Source organism: Rhineura floridana, chromosome 15 (assembly GCF_030035675.1).
Source record: "Rhineura floridana isolate rRhiFlo1 chromosome 15, rRhiFlo1.hap2, whole genome shotgun sequence".
In the NCBI taxonomy this organism is placed as follows: Eukaryota; Metazoa; Chordata; class Lepidosauria; order Squamata; family Rhineuridae; genus Rhineura; species Rhineura floridana.
The window spans coordinates 23,527,032-23,549,776 of record NC_084494.1 but is presented as its reverse complement, the minus strand read 5'-3'; the positions used below and the strand labels follow the sequence as shown (position 1 = coordinate 23,549,776).

Sequence of the window (22,745 nt, the reverse complement as noted above, 5' to 3'; positions counted from 1 at the left end):
GTAAAAATAAAGCACGCTTGTAAACAGTACAAGTGACACCTCTTTCAGTGATACAAATGGAGGTGAAGTGAGGGATTTAAGGGTTGTTTGCAGACTTCATGGTGGAAATCTATGAAGCACATGAGGGCTGAGGAAGGCAGCACCTCAGGAACCTCTGTTAGTGTAGGGTGGCTCCTCAATGACTTTGATCCTTTCTTTGGGAGGATGGAAGACAGAGCCAAGGCTTGTTAGTCTAGGGCTTGAGGCTCAGGGAATCTCAGAAGCTCTGTAATGCCTGCAGTTTTGCAATCTAGGCCTTGGGGGTCGCACCACATGACAAAGGCCTTCCAGGTTGTCTCATGTATTCGAATAGTGGGAGTCTGTCTAGAGAACAACATCACATGGACCACTTTGGGTTGGTGGGTACCTAAGTGAGGAGGGGCTGCTGTTCACTCACCAGGTGGCAGCAGCAGGCCCTGGGACAGGAGGCCCAGAGTACAAAGTAGGAGCCATGGGCTTGATTACACTAGCTGTAGGATTTCCAAGAATCACAGCCTCCAGGGCCAGTGAGGGGCGACCAGAATCATGGTTCTTTCTAGCCTTATTTCCCTTAGGACCTTGCACAGGACAGGAATGAAGGGAAGTATACTGGAAGCCCCCACCACCATCACCAGGTAGAGTGGAGTGCATCTATGCCCTCTGCTCAGCTGGAAAGTTACCACATGAAAAAGTGGCTTGTTTGCAATCAGATCCGGAAGAGGAGTGCTGAAGCACTCCTGAAGGGCCTCAAATGCCTCTTGAGATAAGGTCCAGTCTCCCTGATCCACAGATTGGCAGCTGTACTGAGTATCCCTTGTATGTGCCAGGCCAAAAATGACAATATGTTGTCTTCCACCCAGATCATAAGGGATTCACCTTGTATATGAAAAGACTTGGACCTGGTGCCTCCTGTTTGTTTAGGTGAGCTTTGACTATTGCAGGTCATGTTGGTGGAGAAGGGGCTCCAAGGCATGTGGAGTTGGGTTGAGTGTCCTTAGTTTCAGTCAGCTGATGTTATGGCTAGATTCCTTGCGAGAGCACTCCTCCCGGGCATCAAGAATAGTGGTGTCCTTGGTAGGGTTAGCCACCAGCTGAAGGACTGGAAGACCTGAAGAAGGAGGGGCATCTGTTGGATTTTTTTCTGAGCTATTTCTAATTCTAAGAAGCCTCTGCAGATGTCTGAAATGGAGTTACCCCAAGGGAAGAACCCCTAAATACTAGAGTATTGTCGTGACATCAGGTTGCTTGCAGCAAGACAGCTTTTGAAACTTCTTCCCTGTGAAAGGAAGATAAACCATTGCTCTGTGTATAACACTGTCCCTTGGTTTTGGAGCCTCCCAGCTGGGATAAGCTAGCTTTCTGAAGGTTTACTAGAAACTCATGATCCCTCAGGGAGGACAATGATAACCTGCAGGCCTAATTGAGCTTTGGCTCTGCATGGCAACCTAACAGGACATCAAGGTAAGTGTATAATGTGGATGCCTTGAAGACAAAGGTGTGCTACCACCAGTATCATAAGCTTCATGAAAACGCAGGGGACTGATGCTAGGCCAAATGGCACAGCTGCATATTAGTAATATTCCTGTTTATAGGTGGACCTGAATAAATGTCTGTGGGGTGAGGCAATGGGGACATGTAGGTATCCCTCCATCAGATTTATTGAGGCCAACTAGTCACTCAGATGAAGGACTTCTTTGGTGGTGTTCAGGGATTCCATCCTGAACTTGACATGTGACAGATTTGTTCATGGAAGGAGTAGACCCCTGAGTATTTCTCTTCTGGGAGAAAAGATTCTATAGCCTCTATTTTCAACAGGTGTTGAATGATTTATCTCATTTTTTTGTTTTTTTTTATCTGAATGCTAGGGAAGGACAAAATTTGTTGGCCAGCCTGGACTGAAACTTATGAGCAGGCCATGCCTAATCTTACTGAGGATCCAGGCATCCATTGCTGAAGCCACCGAGGCAGGAAGGAGGAACTTTAGTCTCCCCACACACACACTGCAGGAAGCCTGGAATCAAAACTGCTGCCTGCAGCTTTTAGCTGCCTGGGGCTGAGCCAGTCTGGTGTTTGGAGCCTGGGGTTGAATTGAAATGTAGACTACACTGCTTTGGGATTTCTTTGTTCCCTAAAGTGAAAGAAGATTCTACTGGAACAAGAGGGATACTCTAGGCTGCCTCTTCTCTTCCTTTTATGAAGAAGGCACAGCCTTATGTTTATCTTTAGCTTCCATGAGAATCTCATCATCAAACAGGCGTGCCCATTTAAAGGAAGCTGATAAGTTGATCATTCCAGTGGTGGAGCCACAGGGAACAAAGGAAGCTGCCTTATACCGACTCAGACCACTAGCCCGTCTAGTTCAGTACTGTATACACTAAGTGGCAGCAGCTCTCCCAGATTTCAGACAGGGTCTCTCCTAGCTTTACCTGGAGATGCCAGGGATTGAGCCTGAGATCTTTTGCATGCAAAGCAGATGCTCTACCACTGAGCTACAGAGCTTCTCACTGCAATGGATGCTGCAATAGGCTTCGCAGAAGCTGAACATAAGAAGATCCTGCTGGATCAGATCAGTGGCCCTTCTCGTCCAGCATCCTGTTCTCACAGAGCCCAACTAGATGCCCGTGGGAAGCCTGCAAGCAGGACCTGAGTGCAAGAACACTCTCCTCTTCTGCAATTTCCAGCAACTGGTATTCAGAAGCATACTGCCTCTGACAGTGGAGGCATAGCCATCATGGCTAGTAGCCAAGTGCCCAGCATGGCATCTGCAATGAATGAAGCTAACCTTGCGAGTATAGCTTCATGGATGGCTCCGTTGTCCAGTTTTCTACTTTGCAAGCTCCATGTTCCTCTGGCTAGAAGACATTCTCCAGACATTGAAGTAGCTGAAGAAGTTCTGAGAGCTAGGGCAGAAGGCTCATGTGACTTTTGTAGTGCCAGGTCCACCCTTTACTCACTGGGGTCTCTAAAAGTAGTGCTATTGTCCTCAGGAAGCATGATCCCCGACATAGTGCAACCACTGGGGTGTCAGTCACTGGGACCTTGATTTTTTCCATTTCCTGAAACGAAAGAGTCTAGAGCTTCCTGATTAGCTTGGTTGCTTTTTGCTCTGACCTGGGTTAGCCCATTCAAATTCAACTCTCCTTCTTTTTCTAGGCTATCTTCATGATCTGAAGCAGATGTCCTAGTAGTTGGAACATTTCGAGGAGAGGACTAGCAATTTGAAACCAGCAGGCAAGGGTGGATCTGGATAACTCTGATCAGAAGCCTCTGGGGAATGAGGAGAGTTTGCTTGATTAATTGGAAGCATTGGATGCCCCCCTCCCCTGCTGAATTCCCTTTGAAGTAGTGGTGGTGAGGAAGTGGCTGACCCAGGAATGGTTGCTTGCCTGGAACATTCTTGAGCCCAGCTTGAAAGACCCGATTGGTAAGCTCATCAATTTCAGTTTATGTAATCCTCTGAACAAACAGTTCTTCTAGGAGAGAAGCAGGCATATTTTGATTGGAGTTGCCCCTCCCCAGAGTGATTAATGAAGTGGCAACAGTCAGAGCTGATTGGGAAGAGACCAAATGTTATGTAGGTGGCCTCTGGCCAATTACAGCAGGAAGCGCTTTTAAAGAGGGCTGTTTTGCCCCCCTGGTGGAGAGGTACTTTCTTGTTTGAATCCTTTCTCTCAGAAAATGGTGCATGCTGGAAAAATAAAAATACTGCCAGAAGCAATATGACATGTACCAGACCTCCCTGCTCCTCAAGGACTCTTCCCAATTCACCTTAGATGAAGCAGTAGTGCCTGTCTCAATCTGCTGTTTGTTTATCAGGTGGCCGCTACAGCGATAGTTGTTGGCATGATCGGATTCTGAAAATATCTGCTCACAAGATCTGGTCCCTTATCTGTTCCAGAGAAACACTGGGAGATGCACAGTGGAGGCTCTCAGGAGGAAGCTTTGTGGTGGCAGAAGCAGATTTCCCCCCCTTTGCTTTTGTAGGTTTATTGTTTCCTTTTGCTAGCATTCAAGGAACGCCTGCCTGAGGGGGCCATGAAGAGAGAGAAGAAATTGACAGGAGGAAGCAAGGAAAGCAAGATACCTACTGGCTTTTGTTTTTTTTAAATGAAGAATGCAGGATTGCAGCAGAGAGAAGTATAAGTAGCTAAGAAGCTGCAAACAAGACAGCACAATAGACAAATAGGAAGAAAGGAAATACTGAGACAAGAGCTGAAAATAATAGTTCTGTCCTGTGCGAAAGCTGGGAACAAACTGGGGAGAAGCCTAGAACACCAACTTAATCAAACGCAACCTTCCTTCCTGGGCAGTAGGACAACCCATTCCTACTGGCTGTTTCTTTTGCCCTAAACTGAAACCTATCCATTTATTCCAACTCTCTGCTAACTACGATTTTACCAGTTACTGATTTATTAGGACCTGTCCTCTTACTCTACCACTGCTAAGTTTATTCAGGAGTCTTCAGTGAGGGACTTTATCAAAAACTTATTGAAAGTCCAGTACTTGGACTATCCACATGTTTACTGACACACTCCATCTTTTGTATCACAGAAGATTCTAGTGCAAGCCTTCACTTTGTGGGAGCTGCCCGCCAGAAGAGAAGTAGCGTAAGAGGTTCTAACTTGGGTGGATTTCACATGCCTCAGAATTCTCTGTGATGGCACAGATGACTCCCAAGGCATGTGCTCACTTGCCACCCATAAAACAGTGCTCTAATACGCCATTCCAAGTTAGAGCCCTTACACTACCCTAAGGCCACTGCTACAGTTCTAAGTTTACCTAATGTATTCAGAGCACAGAATCTGAGGTGTCGAAATGCACAGCGCACACAGCCCTGCTTACAAAGAAATGAAAAGGGGAAATAAAAGCTTAATAACGCTTTCTAAGTTTAGAAGTAGTGCACAAGATATGGTCTATAAGCAGAATGCGTCCAAGAAAAGAAAAAAGTAACATTTGCCTAGGAAATAAATGTATCTGCGCTACTGAGCTTTTGGTAGAACCTTCTCAATCTGCAGAGATTACTGTAACAGCTCTCAGCCCCAACTCCTACCTGGTAGGTACCTGTCGTGGTCGTACTCGCGGGAGTGCTGCACATGATGCTGAGTAAATGGCTGGTTCCCAAAGAGGTTGTCACTGTGAAGGTTGTGGCAGAGTTTCTCAAGGAAGCGGAGGACATAGGTGATGCTATTGACTGCTGGTAAGGTCAAAGTATGCTGTTCATGATCAAACACAGCTGGTGGAGGAAAGAAAAAAGAGCCACAAAATGTATTAACGTTGTATTAACAAATGTAATTGAAAGATGGGCTGAGACTGCTGGATCACACGGACTCCTCCTGCAATTCAGCCTGCTGAACAACTGGAACCACAACTTATGTCCTGCCTTCCACCAAACTAAGCACAAGCTAGCAAATAAGTCTGGAGGCAGGGATCATTCTGAAAGAACTGCAGATTCAAGAAAATTAACATCTGGAGTATTGTCTACATGGAAAGCAAAGTGATGGGGGTTCTCAAAACACTAAATGAGAAGCAAAATTAAAGACTGCCTCACTGGCTCCCAACACAGGAGATGCAACTTTTTAAACGGCACAGACTGGCTTGGCACCATCTTCTAGTCTCCTGGGCAGTAAGAGGAGTTAACGCATTCCTAGTGGATGCTTCTTCCAGCCCAAACTGAGGCCTATTTTTTAAATCCTATTCTCTGCTGCCTGCTCTTTAACCAGGTACAGATCGATAACAGCATTTGTGGGATGGTTCAGGATACTACACCTTACATCTTCATCAACAGTTGAACAAATGTCAGAATTCAACTTATACGAGGTCAGATTGAGGCTTCCATTTATACGCTGATTACAAATGCATATTATCCATATTTTCTCATTATAGTTATATGCTGAATTTGTGACTCCTTTGGAAAGTTTGAGGATCAGAATGATTATCTGTAGTAGCCAAACCACAGTTAGAACTGGAGTAGATCCACCAGTTTCAAGAGAGATGGCACACGAGCATGGGCAGAGAAATAATTCCTATGGCTTCCAAACAAACACTTTGTGCAAGTTTTGCTGCTATGAATTTTTGCAATGTACCCCAGTAAGAATGGAAAATGATCGTAACCTATTTTGGCTAATAAGGCAAAATTTCCACACTGCAATTGGCTGTCTTTTCTCTCATATGTTGAGATAGTCATGAAAACACTATGACCAAGCTGTGGCTTATAAAGATATCCCCCCTAGAGGACACTGTGCAAAAACAGGGAAGGATAAGCTCGGGCTCTTTACCTGAAATGATCTCGCCTCCATGGCCTTGCTTCAGGAATGAGAAGACAGTATGTTGATGATAAGCACAGTCAATGCAAGCTTGGACTGCTTGTTGCAACACTACAGATGCTCGAGCTGGTCCAAAATGGTCAGGTAGTTGCTGGACTTTCTTTTTGTCCAGGTGAGGCCCAGTGCTGCCATTTTTATTCAAGTAGATACAAACTGTGGAAGGGAGGAAGTCAGAAGCCTTCAATAATTAAACTGCGGAACTGAATATGATTCGCCTGTAACTCTGGTTACAGAAGATTACTGACTCTTTAGGTCTACATCACTGAAAACTATCAAGTGATTCTGGGAATAGCTTCCTTGCAGTGTCAGACAAGACAGCAGTTCCCAAGTCCGTTTACTCTGAGGGCTGGTTATCTAGTTGGGCTCAGTCTTCATACTGCACCAACAGGTTCTCATCACAGAACAATCGTTTTCAAAATGTGACTGTAAAATGAAACAGTGGATGTGCATATTCACTTGAAGTTTTTTCCTGTATTTCACACACACCCAGTATTAATACAGACAGAAGTGGAAGGGATAATTTTGTGTGTGTGTGTGTGTGTGTGTGTGTGTGTATGCATACCATGCATCTAAAAAACAGCTTCATTTTTGTATTACCTTAAAAACCTCTTTGTGCTACAGTGCACCCCTGCAATAAAGAAATATTACACCTAGGGAGGATGATGATCTAAATTCCTTACCTGTAGGGGCCTGCATAGCAGAGCTGGGAATAGTAGCTGCATCTTGTGGTACTGTACTAGTGTCAGGTTCAGGAGTGCTTGTTGTAGGGGAGGTGGGTGCTGGATTTAGTAAAGTTCGAGGTTTTCTCTGCAAAAGAAGATTATATTAATAAGCTTTAAATAATTAAAAAAATGTAAGTAGGCAAAAGAAAAAAGTTAAGCAGGTAACACACCACTGAGGACTTCGTCTCAAGAAAATCTGGAGGAAATGGTGCAGGGGATAAAAAAAATAACCTGAGACAATAGCAACAATTAAGGGGGCATGAAATATATTTACAGCCATAACCAGAAAGGTATTTTAAAAGAACTGACCAATTGAATTTGTTTGTTATGTTTGCATCCTGCCCATCCTCTGTGGAGCTCAAAAGCATTACACAAAGGGTTCAAAGACAGCCTTCAATCCAGATGCTGGTCAGACCAAGAACTTCGTAGCTTTAGAAATAAAACGATATGGGTACTTTCAGACCTCAGTAGCACTTCTAGCCACACTCAAACTGTATTTAAGAAGATTGAAAGCTGCCTTATACTAAGCAGGTTCTTTGTCCATCTAGCCCAGTATTATCCACTTTGACTAACAGGAGCTCTCCAGGGTCTCTCAGGCTATGACTTTCCCATCACTTGCTATTGTTATGGAAATATGTATGCAGAGTGATTCAGCGGTCTGAGCTGTGTGTGTGCCAGTGTGTATTTACCTAAGAAGCAGGCTTTTACCCTGCATTTAAATCACTGACACTTAATACTTAATAAAATAAGAAAAAGCTACTTTATTTATAGAAATAAATAATAGATAAGAAAGGCATACTTTCTAGCTAACTAGCTAAGTTGGAGGCGCGATGCCCAGACTTGGGTATCGCCCTCACGACTCAGGACACAGAACAAAAGACAGACGTCTCCTCTCTCCTCGGACAGTTGAAGAAGACGACAAAGGAAGGACGGGCAGGTCAGCTTCCCTGAGCATATAAGTTTACAACGGAAGGAGGTTAGGTAGAGAAGAGTACAGGTAAAGGTAGGGAAGCCTAGCCAGCTGGAGGACCCTAACTCTATCTTCCTTCTGGAATACAAACAAAAAAACCCAAACAGGAGTTGCTCTTGCCCCACTTCCAACAGCTACCTGATTCTTGTAACTGGAAATGCCAGAGAATGAACATGGGACATTCTTCAGGAAAGCATGTGATCTACCACTGAACTATGATCCTACCCACCTATTTCCAGAGATCTATTTGCTTGAATAGTTTTCAATCATAACCTCATACAGAGATCTAGGCAATTCCTTCTGGAGATAATTGTATCACCTCTGTAATGTACTCAGCCCTAAATTCTGTTGTTGTTATGTGCCTTCAAGTCTAGTTTTGGCTCTATACTGGGACAGGTAACTTCCAAAATTAAAGCTAAGCAGAACTGCTCCTGCTTTAGGAGGTACCTACTCCACAGTTCTGCCATGAATACCCTCCACCTACCTTACTGCCAGGCTTTGGCCCCCTCTTTTTGGGGAATTTCAAAGGCTCCACTGCCTTAGAGGGGGCAGGGTTGGGGTGGTTGGTCAGAGCCTTGGGTGTTCGGCCTCGCTTACGACCAGGTTTGCGTCCCCTTTGTCCAGGCTGATGTTCCAGGATAGTCTTTGTACCACTGTGCATGCTGATCTTTTCAGAGATCACATCAGGGGCAGGGAATGGGCTCTTTGGAATCACCACTACCACAAAAGAAGAAGGAGAGAAGTCAATCAGGTACCAACACAGTCTCATACAAAAACACTTTCTGGGACATCTGTGTATTCAACCACTGCAAGCAGGGTATCTTGAAGGAGCGTCATACTTTTACTGTACACTCATCATGCAACTGTCACAAATGCAAACCAAAAGCCCCTATTTTCAGTGACAAGCTTTAGCTATAAGATTTTATTATTCCATAGACTTTCCAACCTAGTGAGCAACTCCTGAACTTTAAGAATGCTTCAATGGACAAATTCGAAACACAAGCAAAGTTCTCACTCTTCACTGTGAAGACAACAGATACTAAGTAAACTGTGTGGAAGGATATGAAATCAGTTTTTGAAGGCTTGAAATTGGTCGGATCTCAGGAACAAGGAATTAAGGATACAAGGAATGTGCAGAATTGTTTACCAAATGCCAGAAGAAGAGCTGTCAGAAGAGCTGTGGCTCAGTGGTAAAACACATGTTTGGCATGCAAAAAGTTGCAGGTTCAATCCCTGGCATCTCCATGTAGGACTGGGCAAAAACTTCTGCCAGAAGCCCTGTAGAGTCCCTGCCAGTCAGTATAGACAATACTGAGATAGATGGACCAATGGTCTGGATTTGTATAAGGCCTATGAATTTGCCTACTCAAAAGTAAGACCCCCTGTGAAGAGAGTTCAGTGAGGTGTACTCCAAGGTAAGTGGGTATCAATCTGTAGTCTGTATTAATCTGTTGCAGCAAATGCAAAGTCTGGTGGCACCTTTAAAAAACAGCAGACAAATGTATTGTGGCAAAAGTGTTCATGAGCCAGAGCCCACTTCGTTGCATATGACCCATGACAGCTTCTGCCAGAACACATTTTTAAGTTTTTAAGGGGCTACCAGAGTTTGCTGTTTTTGCCGTGTATGTTACACTTCTCTGTGAGAGTTCAAAGAGGGTGATTTAGACTTTTAGCATGGGATATCTCAATGCCATATAAACACACCTTGCTTCAAACAAATATATGGGTGTGGTGCAAGCCAATATTGTACAGTGTTGTACAATCTGAACTGCAATTTAGATAAGACTGAAGATGATCACAGGTCACTTCCAAGATGATGACAATGCTCTAAATTTGCTCCAAGATGAGGGAAAATTCAAATCCTATTAGCAGTCCTCTAAAACTTGTTTTCTGAATCTCAAATATTCATACTGTTTCATACAGTCCACAGAGAAACTCCAGTGCAAACTATGACCCTGATTATTCTTATTCAAGACTAAACATAAATCATACCAAAAAAAAAAAAAGCATTTCCTTTCCAAGAGTGGTTAATCTGCCACTAATCCAAGAATATGATGTTTTGCATTCACAAGATAGTGGTCCAGAGTATTATACCTAAATACTTACTTCCAGGAGGATTGCTTGGAACATTTTGCTACTTTAAAAGTTGTTCTTAAATTTAAATTCAAGAACGTTTACCTACTGAGCAGTCATAACATCAAAAAGGGGGGAAAAACAGCCTTGTAGATATTGGAAGAAAAGGTTCAGAAAAGGGCAACCAAAATAATGGAGCTGAAGCAATTCCCCTTTAAAGAAATAAAAAAATTGGGCCTTTTTATTTTAGGAAAAAAAGGCAAGTAAGGGGAGACATTATAGAAGTGTATAAGATTGTGCACTGCACTGAGAATGTGGATAGGAAGAATTCCCCTCTCCCCCCATAATACTAGAACTTGGGGCCGTCCAACGAAGCTGAACATTGGAAGATTTAGGACAGACAAAATAACGTATGTCTTCACACCGCACATAGTTAAAACTATGGAATTTGTTCCAACAAATGTTAACAGTGGCCATCAACTTGCATTGCTTTAAAACAAATTAGACAAATTCAAGGAGGATAAGGCTATCAGTGGCTACTAGCCATAATGACTACGTTCTACTTCTGAATACCAGCTGCTGGGAATCACAAGTCGCAGGAATACATTCTCGTTCTGCTTGCAGATTTCCCACAGGCATCTGACTGGATGCTATGAGGACAGAATACAGGACTAGATGGGCCTTTGGCCTGATTCAACAGAGCTCTGCTTATGTTCTTAGCATTCCCCCCTGGATCATGTGTGAGGCATGGGGGATATTTGTGAGCATTTTATCCCTAAAGTAACCCTGATTCATTAACTGCATTTTGAGCAACCTTACCTCAAGCTCTCTCATTGTAAAGGGGTTTCTCTTTCAACATCCCAGTCCTGGTTTCTGGCTGTCTGCTTCTTTAGAGTTACAGCTCTAAATGTTGCTTTCTTTTCATTGCTTATTACAAGATCTTGCATTCTTGCATCTCCTAACCTTTCCACTGCTCAAAAGGAGGCAAGTTATGAAAAACCTTTCCTCCCTTCAATGTATAAGGGAATTGTTGTAATTGGTGCCAAGTGTTATGATCCCATGCTTTGCAATATCCAAGAGTCTGGTTTATTGTCAACAATAGCCTTTAACCACAAGGCATTTCTAGATGTATGCTGTCCAGAGAGGAATAGTCCTTTGCAGACCATTCCAGAATGCAGAACATCAGTGCGTAGGAATCTGCTCCAGAAGTAATCATTGTACCCTAAGGATTTTAATATTAATTGTCTAGTTGCTATTATCTCAAGCAAGATACTAAAATGGGTGTTGGCTGCACAACTGCAAGTGTTCTTGGATGAGACAGATTACCTGCAAGCCTGGTTTTGGTACAGAATGTTTTAGTCACCCTGATGGATGACCTGTGCTAGGAAAAGGACATTGGGATCTGACCTTGATAATTTCCCGTGAAATCTAGTGTTGTTCAATACCACAACAGTGTTCTATTCCTATCATGGCATGCTTACTCCAGAAGGTAATGCTGAAGAACTACTGCTCAGCCCCAAGATATCTATTTCTAGTTCTCTCTCTCTCATCTCTCATCAAAAAGACCTGGATGGGCGCCACACAAACCAACTGAATCCCAAAACGACGGGGATTCTGCAGTTAGGAGGCTTGTCTGTTCAGAGAGATAGATCACATCTGTATATTAGATCAAGCTCCTTGATCTAACTTTTTTCACTGAAGACCTGGGTAGCCTCTGTGCAAAGAGTATCTTTTATTAGTTTAGGCTGGTGTGCGAGCTGTGGCCTCTGTTGGACAGAGACTGCCTGGCCATAGTATATTGCTCTAATAAATATCTTCGAATGTCTACCATAATGCACTTTATGTAGTGCCGGCTTTGAAAAATGTTTGGAAGTTGACTGGGACCAGCTGTAATGAGACTGGCTTCAGGTCCATTTCCAAGCACAATTCTAAGAGCTGATTCTCATGCCTAAAAATCAATGTACAGCTTAAGACCCAGGTACCTAAAAGAACACCTGCTTGCATACCAACCTTAAGGTCACCTTTAGAGATTTCACCATTGAAGGCAAGGCAGGTGGCAACCAAAAAGTGCCTTCTCTGAAGTGGAGCCTGGTTTGTGGAATTCTGTCCCAAGTGAGGCCTGCCTGGTGCTAACACTGTTATACTTTTGGCACCAGCTAAAGACATTTCTATTCTCCCAGACTTTAAAAAGTAATATTTTAAACATACTGTAAATTAAAACACACACACACACTCTCTACCCTGGAAGCTTTCCTGAAAGGCAACATACAAATCTTTTTTAAAATAGACACACACATATACACTGACAATGTCTTTGTCATTCTAAGATCGTCCAAGGACTTAACTCCTAGATATAGTCAATGGAGACAGAACAAAACAGCCTGTCAACACAGCTTGGCCACAAGGTTTGGAGAGCTGCCTGTTCACAGAATTCCCATTCATATTCAACTGCAAGCAAACAGCTAAAAATGATATTCTCTTTATAACAAATACTAAAGAACTACTTTATTTACAACATTAACTCTTTTGCTTTCACATTAGACAGCGAGCCCCCAAGATTCCGCTTCATCCTGAACGAGGAAGAAAGCGAAGAACACTAGAAATACAACTAAAGACAAATGTCAAAATCTGTTACCTTTGCGTCTGAGGCAATTCAATAGAGTCACATCGGCATTCACCCCCTAGATGTCCAACTGAAAGCAGACTACCCTAAATGGAAGGGGTGGTGTAGACACTTACAGGTCTTCTAACAGAGATCCCACTTGCCTGAATTTCTACCTGAAGCTGTTCTCCCTTCCAGTCAAATGAAGTAAAGCTTTCCGGGCCCTTAATCTGTACACAATTGTTTGGAAAAATGGCTGACAAATACAAGAAGAATGTATGGCACCACTTAACACATCTCCATGGCAACTTAAAAACGATTAACTTTTGCTTGCCTGCTGAGCAGAGTAAAGTTGTGTTGAATGGGCTGACTGCATTAACGGGAACAAAGGAAACTGGGGCAAGCGTCTGCAGTTATGATCTCTGCTGTACCCACAGTAACGTTCATTGCCCTTGGCACAGCAATGAAGGGGGTGCATCCTTTCTTAAGTCTCCTCTGCTTGGCAGGACCTCAGTGCATTCCTGCCAGCTGGGATCGTGCCAAGACAGAAACTCCACTCCTCTACATTCCAGATCTCTTGATAAAACAGAAAAGTGCCTCTGGCTCACAGTGTGTCCAAGGATAGTTGTTAACACTTGCAGTCCTACCAGCTAGCTGCTGCATGCAAGAAACTCCATCTTCTTAGTATTGACCAGCTCAAGCAGGGGTTATTGTTATGTTAAACCCCCAAAATAAAGCTTGAGAATGTGGTCCAATGGTGCATATGGTAAATTGTCAGAGATAATGTTATTTACGAGTTTCTAATGCTTTAGGAGGCTAATGGGAAGAATGTCAGAAAACCTGACAGCCATCACTTGCTTTAAGTTACCATTGTAATTTCATCCTTGTTTCCTGCCCCTTCATCCTCTGGGTAAGACTAGACAGAGGCTACACAGATGATCATTGTGTTTCATCACTACTGTGCAATGCCATCTAAACTCGACTGTGAGGTGGAAAACTTTCAACATGCACAATTAAAAATGTACAAAAAAGATGCCTGCCTATCACCTGAAATCACAATGTATAAAAGAAAAGATATCGACGTTGAAAGAAACCATGTGTTAAGTATTATTCATGTGAAGTGTGGAAGTGTGTGTGTGGGGGGGGCAAATTGTTGGCAACTGTTGGCCAATGGGCCAAAAATCATGGGAACTTCCTGAGGTCCAAGTTACCACCCCAGAAGTGGAGGAGGGATGTGAGGGGGCCAGCACCTGTGATAAGAGGACGTGCCAACAGGCTATTTCAAAAGATGGGAATTGAGGTGGTGGTCTACCCAGACTCCCTTTTTTCTGAAGATGGACATCCGTCAAAACTAGTGCAGGATAAAGCAAGATCATTTTTTGAAGGGATCTCATGGTTTGAGATATTCTTGTAAATGTCAGAAAAGACTATCATCAGGCTTGTTCTAGATATTTAACAAGTGACTTACCCAATGGTGACATACACCATAGAGGACGAAAGCAAAGATGAAACTATATAGACTTACTAAAGTACTTTGGTCATTCTTCAGATTTACCAAACAGAATTTTCTGCCGTTTTCCTGACTTTTTCATTTTTTAAATGTTGATTCATGGAGATCCTAATACATACCACAATATCAGAACTTTCTCCTAGTTGAAATAAAAAATAACCTACTTGTCAACATTACGTGTCTGAAGTTGGTGGCTCCTGTGAGCTGAAGATGGACAAGTGGATACTCTGCTCCCTCTAGTGCTAAAAAAGCAAAAATACTCCAAAAGTTTTGCTGACAACCAAGCCAAACTCCTGGGATGGGCTCAGAACCCAAACAGTTAAATAAGTACATACCTCCAGAACATGTAAGCACACACCTTGCTTTCCAGCTATTTTTAAAGCTGTGGCTACTGGAATATTAACTGAACAGCTCTTTCAAAAATAGCTGAAGCTTCGAGAAGAATGATATTCAGATTCAGGGGAGCCCTAGCATATAGAAAATTTGCTGTTCTCCACCATGCAGGGTTCCATGATACAGAAACTGACATGGTCAGGGAACAGATCAGGAGTGGGGAACTTCGTGGGTCTAATTAGGCCCCAAAGACCTCCCTATTTGGTCTGTGAGGCCATTTTGACCAAGCCACACCCACCTGCCCTATCCTGGACATCATGTATGATATTTATGATGGGCATGTATATACCTGGCTCAGCTGAAAGGGGTTTGCAATTATCTGCAAAGCCTTGTGCAAAGGGCTTTGTGAGACCTGATAATCAGCAGCAAGTTGGGTCTTGCAGATAGCTTAGCAAGGGGCTTCACAAGATTTGACAATCTGATAACAGGGTTGCACTTCCCCTGTCCTTCTCCCAATAAAGATCAGGGTGACCAAGGCTGATTCAGTCCCATAACCAGGCCTGAACCCAGATTGGAATGGTTCAGGACAATCTGTTTCATCCAAGAGTTGCTGCGCCATAAGCCTCTCAACCACCTTCCCTAAAAAGGGGTATTTGGAACTGGATGGTAGTTGTCACAAACCCATGGTTCCAGGGTGGGATTTTCAGGAGTGATCAATCACAGTCTCTCGCAAGGTGGCTGAGACCACTCCCTCCCACAACAATGCATTGACCACACCCTGGATCCACTCGGTTATACCTCCTTGTCAAGCTTTAATAAGCCAAGAAGGGCAAGGGCCAAGAAGACATGCTGCTGGCCACAACATCACAAGCCCCTTGTCCACCTCATCAGGCTGCATCAACTGAAGCTGATCCCAAGAAGTTGCAGCAGACATTGCACTGGACACCTCACTGGGAACTACAGTATATGTAGATGAGGCATCAAGATTGCTATGGAGGCAAGCAACTTTACCCTCAAAGTGCCTTGCAAGCAATTCACAGTGGGCTTCTGAAGGCTCTAAAATTCCATTTCCTGGAGTTGATGTCAACAGACCTCTGACAATATGAAAAAGCTCCACTGGACTACTACTTCAGGATGCGATGGCGGCAGAGAAGTGGGCCTTCTTCGCTGCCCTCACCGTCACACAGTAGGCACAGTTATGTTGTTTTACTCAAGGCTGATCCGCCTCACAGCAAGTCTTTCGCCACTTGCATTCTAGCCATCATCCGGCCTGCTTCATTGCCCTTCGTTTACTAGTGTGCCAAGGTGCAATCCAGGCTCCACTATGCTGGAGAGGGTGCTCGGGGCAACCGTGTCAAGAGCCTGACACAACTCATCATTTCACAGCATGACAAGGGCTTCAACAGGTTCACCTGCTCTATCTACTGGAAACTCTCCCATGGCATTCAGGAATCCAGTGGATTCCATTAATCTCCGGGGTGGACCATTTTAATCTGTCCTTCACCCCTGCAAGGAAGATCAGAGCTGTAAATTCAAACTTCACCAGGAAGTGGTCCGATCTTGGCAATGGGGTGACATCTATTCCCCCCATCTCCAGGCAGCTCCTTCCTCCATGGTCATCATGGAGGCCATGAAGTCCTGAGCTGGAACACCAGAGGTATCCTCAGCATGAATACTGAAATCACCCAGGATGACCGTTCTGGTCTCCTCCAATACCACAGCCAAGACATGCCCTCTGCCAGCTTAGTCAGAGTAGCTGCTGGGCACACCAGTGGACACTACACCAGCAGCAACCCTGTCTCCTTGGCAGAAGATCATGTGCATAACATAAATTGAGAGGAGAAAGACAATAAAGAAGCAACCATTCAACAACAACAACATTTATCAGTCATTAAATGTCTAAGAGATATTACTACATTCAGAAATATTGCTTAATCTGCATCTTTGCTCTTCTGATTTTGTGATGTTGTTGTTGTTATCCATTCACAACATGGAGCACATGTTCCAATTTATACCAGACATGTTTTTACAATGAAAATAGGACTCACTGACATAAGAAGCTGAACACTTTTTTTGAATTGCTGCCCAGTTTGGTATATAAGAGAAGCTCCTGAACTTCTGGTTCAGTAAAAGTGACAAGAACAAGTCACAAAAGGATTGCGCCAATCCCTACGTTGACACTCTCTAGTCCAAACAGTACATGAACTAATCAAATTTAGTAAAGATAGCATGGAACAATAAGAAATGGTGGTGGGATGGTTGTACATAGTCCTCTGCAATTAGGGCATGCTTCCAGCCCTGTCCATTCCAATCACTGGCTCACTAGGTAAGAATGCTTCAGACTCTCTGCTTCAGACCTAGTCAGGACAACAGCACACAGATCTTCTCCCCCAGGTTCTCAGTATTATTTATTTATTTTATTTAAGGCATTTAATATAACACTTAATAATTAGTATTTCTAAGCAGCGTACATAAAAATAATCCATACAGAAAATAAAATTAAAAAATCAACATAAAACTGAACCCAAACACTACCTTAAAATGCCTGCTGGAATAAGAAAGTCTTAGTCAGGTGCTTGATGCTCAGCAAGGAGGAAGCCTGACTAATCCCATTTACAGGATTGTGCCCACAACACTGAACGCATAGCTCCTAGTAGTTACAAGTTGTGCATCTGAGCCATGGGGGCCCACCAGTAAATGCAGAAAACCCAAGAGAAACTTCAGCATGCTTCAGTGTGACCTGACATTCCCCCATTCCCATGAAGTCCTCTATGCATACCAGAGGACTTAAGAGGATGGGAGAGATTTGCCATATTCCTGCCTGCTTCAAAGTGCAGTGCAATATAAGATGCCTCCACCCATATACCTTACCCATGTTCTCTGCATGTATTAAGAGGATGCAAAGAAGAGAAGGGTTGATGCCAACAGCAATGACCAATGGCTGACTGAGCCAACTCAAAATGTGTAAACTCCCACTGCCAGCACAGCGATGCCCAGTCAACATTATGGGAAGCCACTGTGAGGAGCCACCGTTAACCAGCAATGTCTGTGGAGAACATAAGCTGCAATGCACTTTAGGAGAAATACAGAAAGCACAGAGACATGGCAAAATACGTTTGTGTTGGCAGGAGCTTCCATTGCAACTTCGATTACACTGGAAAGATTTCAAAGCATCCCATCAGTTAGGTATTCACAGAACCCAACACCACAAAAAATAGAAGAGTGCAGAAAAAGGATGGAAAGGTATTTAGATATGCCTTTCACACGCTAACAAATTGCTGTTCAAAGCAAGCCGCTATAGGCTAGAAGTCTATAGAAGACATCTTCCTGGCTTGGAGTAATTCCCAGGGAAGCTGAAAGACAGCTACCCTTTTTCTTTTTTTTTGCAACAGAAGGGGGCAAGGAAACCATGCAATTATAAGAACTGCTTGAAAAAGATATAGACGAGCAAATTAGCTCTTGTTCATCACCCCCAAGGTTAGTTTACTTTTTAAGAACTCTGTTCAACCACAATACATAACTCTCATCAAAGAGATATGCTCACTGTTATGTTGCCACTCCATAGCCACCTATTTTCCTTTTCAAGGATGAAACATAGTAGGGCTACAACAGAACTTGTACCTTTTGTTCCAGGGGGCTGCAAGTTGTCGCCAGTCAGCGAACACCATCCAACAGGAAAGATGTCACGAGAATCGTAACGGCACCAGTAATCAAAGGCTCCCCTCCAGCCATCAAAAGTGATGAGGACCTCAGAACCCCGAACCTCACCGATGGTGGCAGGGCAGATGAAATGTGGGTTTTTCCTGTCTACGGCCTCCAGTTTCATCCCCATCTTAAAGAAGTTCTGGGATGGAGAGGGTGGCTCCTAAGGGAAAGGACCCAGAAAAAAAGGATCAGCTGTAGCTCAATTAGTATAACACGTGTGAGTGCATACTTCACAGACCTATCCAGTTGACATGTAATGAAGTAAAGCCGGGAACGACTCAGCTAAAGACTCATTAGCCCTAGTTTCCCGGCAACCCCCGCATAAGAGATCAGATAAGAGCTATTGGTGGGTTGGGCTACAGAACAACTCAACTGCTCCACAGGCCAAGTTCAGTTGCAAGTTGAATTCTGGCTTAGTTTTCTTAAACTTAGAGAGCCAGTGGTTAGAGTACTGGACTATGGCCTGGGAGACCAGGGTTCGAATCCCCACACAGCCATGAAGCTCGCTGGATGACCTTGGGCCAGTCACTGCCTCTCAGCCTCAGAAGAAGGCAATGGTAACCCACCTCTGAATACTGCTTACCGTGAAAACCCTATTCACATCGCCACAAGTCAGGATCGACGTGCAGGCAGTCAATTTCTTAAACCAGGTTAAATTCTACATACAAATGATAGTACCTTGGTTTATTTTCCACTGTCAACCACATTCCTTAAAGCAGGTGATTAATCCAGTAAGTTGCCAAACCCAGTTCACTCACCTGGTTTTTCTAAATCCAAGCCAAATTACCTTGATAAAGGGTTGGTTGAACTGGTTAAGAATGGCAAGGCAGGGCAGTAAGGAACAGTACTGCGTGTGGAGGGGGGGCTTTCAGAAAGTAGGGATGGGGGAGCACATACAATAACAGAATAGCAGGAGTAGCACTTTGTTCATCAATCATTAACCTGGTTCTTCTGGACATTAATGTCACCGCAGGAGTAAGGAACTTGTGGCCCTCCAGATATTGCTCTACTACAACTCACATCTTCCCTGACCACTGGCCATGCTGGTTGGAGAAGATGATTGGACTCCAATATCTTAATCCCCACCCCTGCATTACAGTAAGCAGGGTAAAAAAACACATACCCAGATTAAAACAATTCAGGTTCAGTGTTACGTCTAAATAGAGACACTGAGGGCTCTTGCTCCCTGCACCATCCTGTCAATTCTTGGTCCTCTCTTGTGATACTTGTGATTACTGTAACGCGCTCTACGTGGGGCTGCCTTTGAAGACTGTTCGGAAACTTAAACTGGTACAAAGAGCTGCAGCCAGAATGCTAACTGGAGCTGGTTACAGGGACCATACAACCCCCTTGTTGCGACAGCTCCACTGGCTGCCAGTTTGTTTCCGGTCACAATTCAAAGTGCTGGTTTTGACCTATAAAGCTCTATACGGCCTAGGTCCGGGCTATTTGTCAGACCGTATCTCCCCATATAAGCCTGCCCAGGCGTTGAGATCCTCAGGAGAGGCCCTTCTCTCAGTCCCAACATCTTCTCAAGCACGAATGGTGGGGATGCGAGATAAGGCCTTCTCGGTGGCTGCCCCCAGGTTCTGGAACTCTCTTCCTAGGGAAGCACGAATGGCCCCTTCCTTGCTATCCTACCATCGGCAGGCAAAAACTTTTTTATTCCGACAGGCTTTTGGACTAGAAGATGTTTAAGATAGGACCTCATAAGATCTGTTGTATTGTTCTATGGTCCTATTCTTAATGTTTTAAATTGTCTTAGTATTTTAAGTGTATGTTTCATGCTTTTAATGTCACAAATAGTTTAATTCTATTTTAATTGTATATTTTTGTATGTTTTTTATCTATGTGTAGTTTTTATTTGTAAGCCGCCCTGAGTTCCAGTTTTGGAAAAAGGGCGGGGTAAAAATAAAGAGTAATAATAATAATAATAATAATACTATGCTGTCAACTTTTTCCTGAGTCATTTTCTTCCTTTTCCCCACCGAAAATATTCCCAATCTCCCACCTTGCTTCTGCCCTGAATCCCACTTTACTTTCTGACTAGACCCAATATTCCCATGATTTACCTCTTTGGCCAACATATGCTGCTCATACCCATACACCCTTGTGAAGTTATTAAGTGTACCATTCAAGACACTTCCACATCAGTATTATGGACTTCATCCAAACATTCACTCTATTTTTTCTGACCCTTACAATCCATTTTCACCTCTCTCTGGATAGGGGTGCTGTTAATTAGGAGGTATGCCTCCTCAGTGGAACAAAGCCTCAGTCCCAGCTCCTTCCAGATTAATGGAGCACCAAGCCCAGAGGTAGCCAAATTCAACAGCACATCAAATTCTGCTACATGGTCTTCAGAATAGGAAACAAGTTATAGTACCTTATGGAAAATCCTAACAGGGGCCATTTCTGCTCCATTCAGAGTCTTCAGGAGAAACATGGGCCAAGAGGAAGCATTCAGCCGAAAGCCTGAAAACAAACAGAGTTGAGGGCTATAAAAAGTGTGGTAGCAGCTAAAGACATCTCAGTACCAGCTATTCTTCCATCATGAAGGTACCTTGATGTCCCCACCACAGCATTTAGCAAAAATTCTCACACATGTAGTAAAAATTAAGGAAGTCTGCTCTTGAGAGATTCTAAGGAAGCTTCGTTTATCTCATGCTATTTGCCGGACTCTTTGGTGATGCTACTGCTTGAGTATATCATGTTTTTTTTTAACAGATAACATAAACAGAACTTGGAAACAGATTGCAATAATACTTTTGCAAATCTGATCAGGTATTTTATAGTGGGCTTAATAATGGCATCAAGGGTTACATGACTACCCCTTCATAATTCAGTTTACTGACTCCAGTGGTACCACTCTGTGGAGATAATTAAAAGAAGAATTCTACTAAAAAACTCCAGCTGTGTCAGTTTTTATGTTGGACTACGTTAAAACAAAAGATACACCATGTTAAAAAAAGCCTTCATTAGACCCTGCGGATCTTAACAACTTCCGCCCAGTCTCTAATCTCCCCTTTCTGGGCAAGGTGATTGAAAGGGTAGTGGCTGCTCAGCTCCAAGTTTTCCTGGATAAACCGGATTATCTAGACCCTTTTCAATCAGGCTTCAGGCCTGGTCATGGGACAGAGACTGCCTTGGTTGCCCTGCTTGATGTCCTACACTGTGCATCAGACAGGGGGCGTGCATCTCTGTTGGTGCTGCTGGACCTCTCAGCAGCCTTCGATACGATCAACCATGGTATCCTTCTGGGCCGTCTAGCTGGGATGGGATTGGGAGGCACTGTTTTATGGTGGCTTCGGTCCTACCTGATGGACAGGACCCAGAAAGTGGTGCTGGGAGACTACTGCTCGACCCCCTGGCCGTTGGCCTGTGGGGTACCGCAAGGTTCCATTTTGTCTCCCATGCTCTTTAACATTTATATGAAACCGCTGGGAGAGGTCATCAGGAAATTTGGAGTACAATGTCATCAATATGCTGATGAAACTCAGCTCTCTCTCTCCCTACCACCTGATTGCAGGGAGGGAGTGCTCATCCTAAACCAGTGCCTGGAGACTGTGAAGGACTGGATGTGGGCTAACAAACTGAAAGTTAATCCAGACAAAACGGAAATACTGCTGGTCAAGGGACAAACTGCACCAGGGACAGGGTTGCAACCTGTTCTGGATGGGGTTGCACTAACCTTGAAGGAGCAGCTCCACAGTATAGGAGTCCTCCAGGATCCTGCCCTGCTGCTTGAGTATCAGGTGACTGCAGTAGCCAGGAGTGCTTTTGGCCAACTCAGACTGGTCTACCAGCTGCATCCGTTCTTGGAGGCAGTTGACTTGGCCACAGTGACACATGCATTGGTGACATCGAGGCTTGATTACTGTTAGACACACTATGTGGGGCTGCCTTTGAAAACAGTTTGGAAATTACAGTTGGTTCAAAATGCAGTAGCCAGAATGTTAACTGGAGCACGGCGGAGGGAGCATATCACTCCTGTGCTTTATCGACTCCAGTGGCTCCCAATTTGCTTCTGGGCCCAATTCAAAGTGCTGGTTCTGACCTTTAAAGCCCTAAACAGCCTTGGATCAATGTACCTGAGGTACCGCTTACGCCCATATGTACTTGCCCAGGATTTAAGATCATCTGCCTCTGGTCTCCTCTGCGTGCCTGGAGGGAAAGACGTTAGACTGACAAGCACGCGGAAGAGAGCTTTTTCAGCAGTGGCCCCCAAGCTTTGGAACACCCTACCCCAAGAAGTCTGCTCTGCTCCCTGCCTGATGGTTTTCCGGAGACTTCTGAAAATGATCTTGTTCCGGAGAGCCTTTGGGAGGGACTGAAGGTAGAGCCTGATACTGATTTTATGCCTTCTATGTTAAATTTTACCCTTGTAGTCCCCTTTAGTACCACTCCCTATATATATGTGTATATGTGTGTGTGTGTGTGTATATATAATTTTATGTATTTTAATGTTTTGTAATTTTGTTTACAATTT

The 22,745-nt window shown here is 43.9% G+C and overlaps 1 protein-coding gene across 11 annotated transcripts in view; it reads right to left on the bottom strand.

Annotated features, from left to right (window-relative positions):
• Positions 1-22,745, bottom strand: part of SCMH1 (Scm polycomb group protein homolog 1) — a 65,164-nt gene that overhangs the window by 13,998 nt on the left and 28,421 nt on the right. For all 11 annotated transcript variants that reach the window (XM_061597950.1, XM_061597947.1, XM_061597943.1 and 8 more), the window contains 6 exons: positions 20,643-20,731; positions 18,173-18,416; positions 8,518-8,750; positions 7,022-7,148; positions 6,294-6,494; positions 5,069-5,251 (listed from right to left, as the gene is read on the bottom strand). In XM_061597950.1, the coding sequence (XP_061453934.1) occupies positions 5,069-5,251; positions 6,294-6,494; positions 7,022-7,148; positions 8,518-8,750; positions 18,173-18,416; positions 20,643-20,731 (1,077 nt within the window). The remainder of the gene's footprint in view (positions 1-5,068; positions 5,252-6,293; positions 6,495-7,021; positions 7,149-8,517; positions 8,751-18,172; positions 18,417-20,642; positions 20,732-22,745) is intronic.